Source organism: Halichoeres trimaculatus, unplaced genomic scaffold (genome assembly GCF_033239565.1).
Source record: "Halichoeres trimaculatus isolate MK-OKI-2021-1 unplaced genomic scaffold, fHalTri1.1 fHalTri1_scaffold_15, whole genome shotgun sequence".
NCBI lineage: Eukaryota > Metazoa > Chordata > Actinopteri > Labriformes > Labridae > Halichoeres > Halichoeres trimaculatus.
Genome location: NW_027437193.1, coordinates 27,894,995 through 27,907,715, shown reverse-complemented (window position 1 = coordinate 27,907,715; position 12,721 = coordinate 27,894,995). Strand labels below are relative to the sequence as shown.

At 41.3% G+C, this 12,721-nt stretch overlaps 1 protein-coding gene across 1 annotated transcript; it reads right to left on the bottom strand.

Moving 5' to 3' along the window:
* Positions 1-468: 468 nt before the first annotated feature.
* map6d1 (MAP6 domain containing 1) lies at positions 469-12,444 on the bottom strand. Its single transcript, XM_074687929.1, has 3 exons — positions 11,204-12,444; positions 10,334-10,667; positions 469-1,271 (listed from the first exon to the last, which is right to left on the bottom strand). Exons 1-3 carry the CDS (start codon positions 11,728-11,730, stop codon positions 1,194-1,196), a joined length of 939 nt encoding a protein of 312 aa, XP_074544030.1. The 5' UTR covers positions 11,731-12,444; the 3' UTR covers positions 469-1,193.
* Positions 12,445-12,721: the final 277 nt, after the last annotated feature.

The window sequence follows — 12,721 nt, the reverse complement described above, 5'->3', positions numbered from 1 at the left end:
GAGCTAAGTAGTGATGACATGGACCTGTCCTTCCATCCATCGTTATTGGGAACGCAAGATCTATCTCCAACAAGATGGACAAGCTAGCCGTGCTAGCCCAGCAACAGAGGGAATACTAGAGGGCAGAGTAGCATCATGCTATTCACAGACATGGCTAACGGAGCTAACATCAGACACCAACGTCAATTTGGAAGAGCTTCACCTGCTGTGAGCAGACAGGATCCAGGAGACAGAGACTGAACAGACTGCTGAAGAAGCTCAGTCCTGGACCCTGTGGAGGTGGAGGCTGGCTGAACTGGACAATGATGGACAAGCTGTCTTCAATTTTGTTGTACTTGTTACAATGACAATAAAGTTCTATTCTGTTCTATTCTATTCTATTCTATTCTATTCTAAATGAAAAAAAAACACTAAAAACAACCCACCCAAAATAAATATTCTGATGTTTGTTTTTCTAAATTTTGTTACTTAAACAGTCATTTTAAAAAAAGACAGGACACTTCGGTGCTAACCTTTGGTGCAAAAATGGTTGTTGCATTTCCAACTCTGATCCTACAACCCTCTGTTTGGAAACATCACCAAAAGTGTGGCACAAAGGAAAAAATACAGCTGTGAAATAAAGTGTCATGACATCTGTTAAAAGGGCTAAGAACCTAATTGTTTTTTATTGTGTTTTTGCTTACATTTCATATATTTACTCCTCCTCTTTCACAATAAATTTACAAAATAATAAACCTAACAACACTTTCTCGAAATTGCAAACTAGTGGAATACTAATGAAATAAATAACATATTTTCAAGCAGATTTTCTAGCAACACCAAAGGCCAACATATTACTCTAAGCATTTAATGACCAACCACGTCATTCATAACCGAAGCAGACTGTACAACAAAAGGACGAATCAGCAGGTGCACACACACACAAACCCACACACAAACACACACAGAGCAGCCAGTTTCTTGTGCATCTATAGCTGCAGAATGAACTTATTTTGTGACATGCATATTCATTTCCATAGCGCTGGGGGGGCAGGAAGGTACAGGGGTGGTTGTCCGTCCATCTGTCTGCTCACTGCAGCTCTGCAGGCTCACAACGTGACATTCCCTTGCATAGATTCTTGTGTTGTGGAATGGACTGAAATCATTCCCCAGCTGATTTCTTTTAAAACTGAAACTGAGTGGTGTAAAACACGTCAGATGTTGAAGACCCTGGATCCACTTTGAAAGACGGCAGAGGGGTTTGGAGGAAGCTTGGTCTTCACCAGATGTTCCTGTGACAAAAAGAGAGGAGGACAGATTCAACAGCAGCTCTTTAGGAGATCACAGAGGTGCGACACAAGCAAGAGCAGCTGTGTGTGTGTGTGAGTGTGTGTGTGTGTTTGCTCACGCTGGAGCCATGAAATGAGAGGAGACTAGATGGGCTGTGCCGTCAGGAAGCATCAGGACTGCTGTCCCAGTGCCAGCAGACAGGGCTGTGCTGCTTGTTCTGCTGATGGCAGCTTTCCTAAAGCCTGACCAGAGTCTGTCAGAGTTTTTTGGCTTATGAATAAGAACTGTTACACTGAGAAATCTGAATTCAAAAATTTCCGACAAGCAATTATTGGACCAATCAATGAAATCTGTCAAAGCTATTATGATCTTAACATGGAGATCGGAACCATGACACATGTCAGAAATTGTACAATCCTGAAATTTTCTGAAAATTTCCGCCCTTTACAACCCTGATGTGGTAAAACACATGACTTTTCGGACAGCTTTAATACAACACTTGATGAGTAGTTATTTTTTTCTCCCCTCTCTCTCCTTTATCTATTAAAGTATTTTCAGATCAAGAGGAATAATTAAAAGGTTGTTGTAAATAACAATTATCCTTGCCAAACAGTTTTCAGCACGTCAAAGATGTGGATCAGAGGTGATTTCTGTACATTCAATTTAATAAGCAATCTGATGGACAAGATGCATCCTGTAAGTGTTGATACAGAACATGAAAGCCCAGGGTCTTTTCACTAAGGGTAGGAGAAAAAGTGAAAATTGATATCAGAATTTTTTGTTTGACAATATCAGAATCAAGATTCTTTGACAAAGAAAGTCATTTTTTTATGTTCAAGTTCTTAATTCTAGTCCTCGTTTTAAAACTGGATTGGAAAAAAATACCACTTTTCTCCAGTAGAGGGTGAAAAAAAGCATTAAAAAAGCAAACTACAAATCGCAAAAATTGTAAATATCAAAGATTTACAATTAAAATAGAATCAGCACCCCAAAAATAGTAATAGAATGGAATCACTAGAATAGCATATTCTCCTAGCCCTTCCTTTTTACTGTGTACTACTCTGCCTAAACTGGATGTCCTGAACTAGCTTAACATCATAAGTCTTGACTGAAATTCTTCATGAACTTAATGGCAGCACCTGCAGCCTAATGACTTGGAGCACTTTGTCGCACTAACTTAGGTTTTTCTTTCTGTCTAAATCCTTGCTTGTGTTGTACGTCTCTTTCGACAAAAGCGTCTGCTAAATGAAACTGGAGAATTGTAGGATTGTGAATTTGATCCAAGTTGTATTTCAGAAAAAATCTGACCACCAAAGCTTAGGTAAACACACTGTTTTTATCAGGAAGGTAAATATACTGTAAAACATTGTTTAAAGTATCTAAGGTGTAGCCAGAGAAGACAACTTCCCAAACTAGTAGTACTACCCACAACTAATGAATAATTTAGCAGGTGGTGTTATCAGAGCAGGAGGCAATAGACTGTATAAAAAATGGACATAGTCTCACTGATGTCAGTCGTCTGTTTCATAAACAGTTTTGAAGCAAATCGTGGTTAGAGATATTGGAAATGGGGCCGGCTTTGAGCCTCCTGGCTAACAGCTGTAGGGAGACCACATGTCAATCAGCTGAGCTGTTCATCTGACTGGGCAAACTCCCAATCTTAATATCTCTATCTAAACTGCAGGGCTAAAAAAAAATACCCCCCACTGCCTATTACAGAGTGTGCGTATAGAGAAATGAGTGATTCAGACGGGTGGTATTTTTTGTGCCAGGCTGTAAACATGTTTATTTCTGCTGTTTTAATGGCTTGATTTGGCTTTGTGTGTATATGGTTTCCAGCCCCAAGTGGACTCTTCACAAACTGCAGATTTGAGCACTTCCGCTTTGCTTCATGGTTTTAGACCTGAGGTTTTTGCTTGATGGCAATGCAGATTAGAATCTCAGTATGAACAAAACTAGCTTATTAGCAGCTAAAGAAAGAAGACCTTCATATTGTTGAAGATGATTTAATTAGTTTAAGGGGAAACAGCTCAAAAAAGTAGTCCCTATGATTCCAAGACTGGTAACACATCAAGGACGATAACAGACTTTTATCTGCACAAATTTGCAAATTATTTGTTGGCCAAATAAATGTTTTCCTTCATGGTAAAGTAAAAGATAGCTGGTCTTTGGAGCTTCTGCCACTTTTAAGTCTGTTGACATTTCTTTTCACTTCCTCAGTCCTTCAACACTGCCAAAGCCTATACGCTGTTTAATCTCCTGCACTGTTTTCATCCTCTTTTCTGCTTTCTATCTCGGTGACTTGTTCACAGTTCAAAGTAAAATCTTTGTTTCTTACTGATGTATAATGCAAATGGAAACAAAAGTTTTTGCCACAGTGTCAACAGGCAGAAGTGAAATGAGCTTAACTCTTTTTGGAGGAGTGTTTTAGGTTTCCTGTGGTAGCACTTTGCTGCTCGGACAGAAAAAAAAACACCACTCCCACGAGTTTTTCACCAATCAGAGTCAAATATCGAACACAGCAGGGCGAGAAAAGAGAGAAATCTGTTTAATACACGTACAGAAAGTGTCATTTCCATTTTTAAACTCTTCACTCGAAAGCTGTGAGTATTTGCTACACCTTTTTTCTTTGCTGTTGTTGATTTCCCTGCATCCCTCTGATGTTTGTACGACTCTCCCATCTCAGTACTATTTCAGCTCTCGTGCTTTAATGTGGAGCACGGCAGCTTTCATGGGATAATCAGAGCATAAGTCTGCAGAGAGACTGACGCTTCGCTATCCCAGCTCCACTTTGGAAGTGACTGCACAGCACTGTGGGTGGCAGGGAAGGCAGTACACGTTGTTCCGAAAGTCAGATTGGTGTGAGTGCATTCGCCTACTCCCCCCCTCCCACACACACACACACACACACACACACACACACACTTTCAAGCTTTTGTGCTATGTGTAGCAGCCAGGTCTGCTTCTCTCCTAAATTAAATTGGTGCCAAAAAAGACCGCAACCCGGTGCAACATCACATCACACTTAAACAGATAATCCATCAACCCCTCCCCCTCCTCACCCCCGCTTACTCTCCATCACCTGCTGTATCTCATTCCTCTCTCCTCATCTTTTTACCCAATCCTCCTCTCTTTTCCCTCAACCTTCTCCGCTCTGCTTCGCTCCTAATACAATTCTCTGTACTGCTCCCTGCCTGAGTCTTGCCAACTTGGCACAGGTTTCTTTCTCTCTGTAGTGTCGGGCAGCGTGGGAAAGGGAAAAGGTCCAAGTGAAAGAATGGGGGAGCAAATTGGGAGAAAGTCTGGCTAAGAGTATGTAAAAACAAGGGGGCAAAATCAACAAGAGACAAAAAGAAAGGAAGGAGGGAGCAGCTGGGATGAAATCAGAGACTTTAGACAGTTATAAAGACGGGGCCGTACTCGTAAAACAAGTCAATGTGACAGCATTGAAAACATTTATAATATTCCAACTGCGTCTCTATGTGGTTTCATTTCAAATCTTTGTGCTTGATTTACATCTCAATGTAGCCATATTGCGACTCTAAGTGCATGCGTGATAAATTTGCATTTTTCTATGCTTTGAGTCCCTGTAGTTTATTTTTATTGAGCACCTTTTTGTATAATCCTTTAGTAGGGGTGATTATTGGCAAAAACCTCACAATACACAGCACGATACTTGGGTACAATAATATCACAATATTCTACACCATTACTGTTTGATTGAAAACAGCTTTTCTGTTTCTTGCATTTGAAATAATGAAAGTCAGATGCAGTTTTCCATTAAAAAAATGCTTAACTTGAAAAAATAAAGTGCATCAAGTTTGTCACTTTAACTTCTGTGACATTAAACTAATGTTGCAAGAAATAATTTTGCGAAAGTCGTAGTCAGTTGGTGAAACCTCTAAATGCTACTTGGTGTAACCAGTGTTACTCAAAAAATATAATATTGTACAAAACATGACTATGATCATTATTTTATCAGTCTACTACACTGTAAAAAAATAAACATAAAATTATTTTGAACTAACTGACCCAAGAATAGAGAGAAAGCATCAATGTTTACAGCATCAAAACCCACACCATCAAGTTTAGGAGTAAAATATTTTGAATATACTTTGAGATTACATTTATTATACAGTTAATGGGAAACATACAGGGAGTAGCTCTTCAGCGCCATCTACTGCAGTGGAGGTGTGGAAGGAGTATTTTACTTCCAACTGATCAAAAATATATAGATTTATTTTAACAACAATATCGATGTTAAAAGCCAAAATAATGATTTTTCATCAAAGGTAAAAGTATCGTGATAGATTGCCTTATCAATATTTTTTCACACCTCTATCCTTCAGCGTCTATTTTTCATCGCTGTGCATCTTTTTCATGCTTCCCTACATTTCTTAACAGTAATTTGGTAAGTTTTAAAAATACCTTCTCTGTGATTGTTTTTAGGATCTTTTAGTAGTTACTTTTAGGGATGGACCGATATGAAAATATATTGGCCGATACTGATATTTTACCGATAATTATATTGTTTTTATGGCCAATAACCGATATTTAGCAAAATCAATGTTGGTAAAAAAAACAATCTAAGCTGGTGTTTTGCAGTAATTCAGAGAGAAAGAGTGGTGCGATCGTAGGAAAAGGGGACCATGGAGAGGATCAAAGGATGGAGCACCAGGGATGAATGAGATCAAAAAAGTATGTTTTGTCTGTTTTTTGGATCAAAAACAGGAAGGGAGACATAAAAGAAAAGGGTACACTCTTCTTAGGTAGTTTTGGTGTTTGCATGGTCATAGAAAACAATATTATTTGGGTCTAACAAGATTGCTCAAGATGCTCTGAAAATGCCGGCAGCTAATGAGTAAATATCGGCCAATACTGATATCGATACGGATATTGATACAGATATATCGTGCATCCCTAGTTACTTTTCATCCCTAGTTACTTTGCATCTATCATTTTGTGTCTTTAAGTAACCATTTTATATCTCTTTGCAGGGATGGGTACCTTTCACATTTGAAACGATACTGTACCAATGCCCTGTACCTGGCAATTGGTACCAGTACTCAACGGTACCAATTTTTGATACTTTTCTTGTGTTTATGTGGTAAAAAATATCAATTTGTGTAATAATGAAATATATATCTTTTCAATTTAACATATTTACTCTTCACTATATAACCTTGCAATGCTGTGTTTATGTCCAGCATGGAAAATCACCCACTCTTCCTCTCGCTCACAGTCACAACGATGTGTTTCAGTACCTTTTTGATTTTATGTGAATTGGTACCCGGTACTTTTGACAGAATTCGGACGGTTTCTATAAAAGTACCTAATTCGGTACCCATCCCTATCTTTTTGTAACCTTTAGGTGTCTCCACTGCCATTTATTATAAAACCAATCACCATTTGTGATTGTACTGTTGTTTTGTTCTGTTTGACTTCTTTTCCAAAGTTATTTAGTTTCTCTTTATAGCCATTTTTGCATTGCTTAACACACATCATTACTAGTTTTAATCTGTGTCTCTGCTGTTCTTTCTTATTGTACCCCCTTGTACCCAGTTTGTTCCCCTTTGTTGTCTCTATCAAAAGGACTATATCACCTTCTATATTTGGTAATGGGGGCAGTGGGGCACCTTCAGGCGCCGCCCCTGAGAAAATAGAGAGGAGAGATAATAGAGTTTGAAAAGGAAGTGATTTTAAGGTTGAGCCGTCCCTGCAGCTTTTCCATCTTTTTCCCTGAGTTTAAATCTTTTGTGAACAGCATCTCTATCCCTTCTCCAACACACATACACTGCTCTGTTATACACTGTGTGCAGAAGTTAAGCAGGGTTGCCTGTGAGCTCCAACAGCACAATCCCAAATCTCAGAGGGCTGCTGCCTCTAAGCTGACGACAAAAACAACCAAGAATTTGCCATAAACAGAGTTTCCTGCTGAGGTTTCTACTCTGCATGCTTAATGTATCCCCCATTCAGCTGTTTTTTGTCTGGCTCATCCCTGAGACACACTCTGGATTACATCCTCACAAATCTGTTTTTGCCTCATGTGGGTTTGGTGTTTTAACAGTGGCTCGTCTCACAGCTCTCAGAATAACCTCACGTTGGGGTGTATGAAATCAGTTCATGGACGCTCAGCGTGTTCAAATCGGTCAATTGTGTGCTGCATGTCATTCAGTTAGTGCACCTCTTATCTGCCGAGATGGATTTTATCCCTTTACGGTGGGGGGCACACAATTTGGCAGATTGATTTGAGTAATAATGAGAATTTCATCAGCCTTTATCATCAGCTGCACATTTTGATTCCAGCAGCTTATTTGGGACTTAAGCATTAAATCTTTTAATGAATAGACAGAAATGCTTCGCACTAAATGAGGATGCATCGTCATCTTTGCAGTGTATGGAAAAGCAGTACAAACTGAGAATGCCCTCAGAGGCGAATACCAGCAGAGTGCTGTGACCCTCCCAGTGTAATGCATGCAGGAAGAGTGGGATGTGTTATACTTGGTCAGACACCTCTGCAGGGGGCTGGTGAGTCAGTAATGAGTTGGCAGTGAGTGGGAGGACAGTGACCGAGGTGGATTATCTAAGATAGACTTGATTCGCTGCCAGGTTGGTGTGTCGCACCAACAGATTGAGGTATAGCTGAAAAAAAAAGCTGCACCATGAAAACAAAGTGTCGTATGGACAGCGTACTGCCAACGACACATCCCTCCTTAATGTGCCGTGAACTCCCACTCCAACTAGGCCAGAGGTATTAATAGAGTCTGTGTCCCACCATTGACATCTCTCAGTTTGACCTCCATCACAGTCACACGGGAAGCTGGAGGACGGATCGCCCTCATGGAGCAGCTATTATACAGAAATTTATGCAAATAACCGAAGAGTTAGTTTTCTCACGCACTTGTTCCAAAAGCTTTGAAGCTGCAGGACTGAGGGCGCAATGAAATGACAAAGGATTTTATAAATACTGAGGTTACAAGTCTATTAGCCCTTGAAAAACTTTACCTTAAGATCTGAAGCTAAGGGTAGTATCGGTTCGCCCAAAACACAGGAGAATAATAAGTCCTCTTCTCCTTTCTAAGCAGTAAAAATGGACTAAACTGTGTCAAACAAATGTTATAATTATCCAATAAATATTCACTAAACTAGGGATGCACTAATCTGATTCTAAACAGACAGATCTATTCAACTTAGTTCTATGCTCTTCTGTGTTTACGATGATGGACCTATACCATGTCATCAATGCTGGTGGGTCATGGTTAAATTATAACTCCTGTTAAAGCTGGATTAGGGATGGGTACCATAGGTACTTTTATAGGTACTGACTGAATTCTGTCAAATGCACCAGGTACTGATTCACGTGAAATCAAAAGGTGCCATGTTTAGGTACCTAAATGCATCATTGTGACTGTGAGGGAGTGGAAGAGTAGGGGATTTTCCATACTGGACATGAACACAGCATTTCAAGGATTTATATTGAAGAATAAATACGTAGAATTGGAAAAAAAATGCATTTTATTATTGAACGAATTGATATTTATTACCACATAATCTCAAAAAAGTTCCTATTATTGGTACCATTGAGTACCGGAACCATATCGTTTCAAATGTGTAAGGTACCCATCCCTACCCTGGATATGTAGTTACCACACATTTATAATCCCATAAAATAATAATAAAATTAGTTGAAACATATTTTTATTTCATTTTGGCTTATGGAGTTAAAAAAGGCTGAAGTTGTCAAACATTATTCTAGTCTCATCCTCATTTTAAGGAATCAAGATTGGTGAATTCAAGTAGGGTCGGATCAATATTGACTGATACCAAAGCCCGGGTATCATTTTCAATATCAGGACTCAAACTGTTGGATTTGTGCATCTCTACCCAAACTCTTCCAGTATTTCCTTACTCCCCACAAACAGAGGATCTCAGCATCAATTAAACCCACAAACCTTTTTAAAAAAAAAAAAAAAAATCACTTTTTCTAACCTTTCAGAGTGATGTTACTAAGCAGTGTTCAAACAGACTTGGCCCAGCTCGGCCAATCTCTCCCCTGGCAGATGGCACAGAGGGATGTGGGCGGGGAAGAGGGACACCACTAAACCTTTGGAGATTCCCAAAAATTGTCTGTCTCTTTCTGTCACGCAAAGTCTGACCTGAGCCAGAGCGAGCAGAGAAGGGGCGAGGGCAGCCTGTCCCCTCACTCAGACTTTATCCCACCTTAATCTGGAACAACTTGACTGAACCGATGACTTCTTTGCTCCCTGAGTAAATCCTGTCACAATGTTTGCCAAGTGCACAGTTTCAATCACTGTGTGCAGCTGGTTCATTGTTTTTAAAATCTGGGTCAAAATGCAGAACTGGGATTATTCAACCTAGGGCTCTAGATATAAATTACAAATCTAAATCACATCAAAGATATTCTTGTATAACATGTTGGTAATAAGTTGAAAAGATCCTTGCAATTTGAATCCTTCCTTCAGTACTGCACAGAAAAAAAGTGTCAGAAGTTTTCAAATTGTGTGTCTATATCAGCTCTATTTCAGCTAAGACATTCATCAGACAGTCAACCACAACTTAATGAATTTTGCCAGAGAGAAAGCAAAACAACTCCCTGTAATTTCTTTTAATGTAATATGATACAGTTAAAATAATCCACAACGCTACAGCCTACAAAAAATAGACATGAATATGTACCTGTTTCCCCCTCTCTGATGAAAAACTGACCATATATGCAAGAGTTACCCATTTCTTTTCTCATCATGCCGTCTGTATTGAGGTCAGAGTGATGAGTGTAGTACCAGCCGAGTGTTACCTAACAGCACACAGCCTCTTTTAAACAGCTGGGTCACTTTGAGCTGCTTTGAGACACAATGCTGTATCACTTCTCTGAGACGCCCCAACAGCAACAAGCCCTCAGGGAGACGAGTAAAGAGGAGTTTAAGGAGGAGCAAGCTGCAATTTACACCTCTAACTCTTCTAATGAACTCACTGAACCCATACCTGCTGTGTTATCATGCAAAACATGCCTCCTCCAGCAGAAAAAGTTACTCCCAGCGCTTACCTCTCCTCTGCTCACTACGCTGAGCTCGGTCCTCTCAGGCAGAGCAGTCTGCTGGAGACTGGTGGGGTTATGTGAGCTGCCGGTGTGCAGGGCAGCAGGGATGGGTGGGGGGACAGCAGCAGGTTGTATATTTGTGCTAGCAGACGGGATGATGTGCTCCCCCTGATGCAGCCCTGTGATGGACCTGCTGTGCACCTCCCCGCTGTAGGCAGCCTGGTAGCTGGTCTCACGTGGGACCTCGGTGGCTTCTGTGCCAGGGCTGGAGTATTGAGCTGGAGGGTTTTTCCTTGCACTTTTGGCTGGTTTCACCCCCGTCCATGGCCTGTACTCCTGCCTAAGGGGAGAGGGAAGCAGCGTTAGGCTGACAGGCACCATGTGGTGCAGGCTATAGGGTTCAATCAGGCATGATTTGAAGCTACGCCTGAGAGAAGGTAGAGTAATGACATATCAAACTGAGGAGACAAAGGTTTTAAAAATGATTACTTTGAGCGGCCTCAGCCTGGAAAACCTATTTTCTTCCTTCTTTTGTAGTTTTATTGAAGCCCCACCATCACTTCTTCTGACTTCTTACTCATGTCCAAACACTGTTTAAATTTCACAGAAACCTGTGTGACAGTATTCTTCATTTAGTCCTTTGTATTTTTTGATTGCTGTGTGCCCAAAAGCCCCCACAAATTTACATTATAACCAATCTCTCAATCTTGATCTGATATGCACACTCAAAGTGAAAGGGAATTATGGATGACCTCTATCTTTAAGCTGGCTTTGAACTTTTACTAAACGCATCAAGAGCATCACAGTCGGGATCAGTGTCCCAGGTCACCACGGGGTCTCCTGACAGGTCCAGACACGGGCCAGAGGGGGACATACCTGTAGGAGCTAGTTTTTCTCTCCTCTGTCACCTGCTGCTCCCCCCACTTCTGCCCCCTGCCCCGCTCCTCTCTTTCCCCCGCATGGTAACTGTTCACCGGGCTGTTCGATACACTGTCCGCCTTGCTACCCCCGTTACTAATCCACGGGAAGTTCTCCTTCCGTGGAATTGGCCAGGGTTTGAAATCCTGCTTGTACTGAGTGACGCTTGGGAAAGGCACCCCAGGTGGGTGGTAGTCCTCCCGGGGCTTGTAACTGGGCTCCTTCCGTGCCCTGAAAGATCCCCGGGTCCCCGAGCCATCTCCGGGCGCGTGAGGGGAGCCGGTGGTAGCACGCGGCTCCGGGGTTGAGTAGTTATTCCCGGGCGCGCGCTCCAAGGCGGAGACCTGTTTGGTGACAGACCGCACCTCCTGCTCCGCTATGTCCGAGTAGTTCTGGATGGTGAGCGGGACGGAAAGGTCCGATTTGTCGAACTGGTTCCAGAAGCGAGCCAGGCAGCATACTCTGCTGATGCACGGCCAAGCCATACCCCCACAAACTGTTTGACTAGTGGGGCAGAGAAGAAGAAAAATAAAACAAAAAGAACAGAAAAAGAAGAAGAAAACGGAGAAAGATCAAAGGTTACATTCAGACAGAGTATCGTCCTCGTGTGGGAGAAAACACAGAGTCCAGGAGGAGTCCATGTCAGCAGCAGAGGAGTGCCAGCAGAGATGAACTAGGTCTGTCGGGGACCGTCATTGAATATTCCTCTCACGTGGTCTCTGATAGTGCCTCCACTATGCAGAGGAATCTGTGGCGAATTATTCTCCGCATCTTCAGCTGGATCCAGAGTGTCCGCATCTCCTGGTTCAGAATCAAACCTTCATTTTCTTCTTTAAAACCCAGCTAGCCCCCTGTGGGAAAAAAATCCCACTTCACTTTGGGATGTTTTATGGCTTCTCCACTTGCAAACACTGATATTATTGCCCTGTTGCCTGCTCTGCCGATGGTTACATAATTGTGATGCAGCGTCAACGTACAGTTGGATGTACAGTGCAGGTTTGTAACTACACCATCTCCAAGGCACCTTCAACCCTAAACCCTACTGCAAGATGGTGGGAGAATTTTATTCTTAAATTGCTCAAAAACTTTTCTTTGCTTACTAATTTCTAAGACGAAACATCAACAAAGATTTCCGTACGAAGCTTAAACTTCTATTTTTAAAGCAACTTATCTAGCCTACTTGTTTCTTCCAAATTAATCAAGAGCTGTTATCGCAGTTGTCTAACAGAGATTTACAACAAGACATACGGAGGAAAAGAAACTGGCCCGCATCAGACAGTGTGACGTCATTAAAAGCAACAGGTGTCTGAGTGATGAGATTTTTTATTAACATGATTTCTATGTCCCTTCATTTTTTTATACAACTAATATACTTATTTATTTTTTCTCCCTCTGTCCCCCTTTTTGCTCTGTTTTTTTCCTCTTATGTATTTCTTCCACTCGTTTTCATTTGGATCTGTATTGGGAACTTGACTG

What these genes read in the sequence shown, in the direction of transcription:
- map6d1 (XM_074687929.1), bottom strand. Translation starts at nt 11,730, where the DNA reads ATGGCTTGGCCGTGCATCAGCAGAGTATGCTGCCTGGCTCGCTTCTGG. An exon ending in AGAAAAACTAGCTCCTACAG is followed by an intron (nt 10,668 to 11,203) that starts GTATGTCCCCCT and finishes CTCTCCCCTTAG; the next exon opens with GCAGGAGTACAGGCCATGGA. An exon ending in GCGTAGTGAGCAGAGGAGAG is followed by an intron (nt 1,272 to 10,333) that starts GTAAGCGCTGGG and finishes TTTTTGTCACAG; the next exon opens with GAACATCTGGTGAAGACCAA.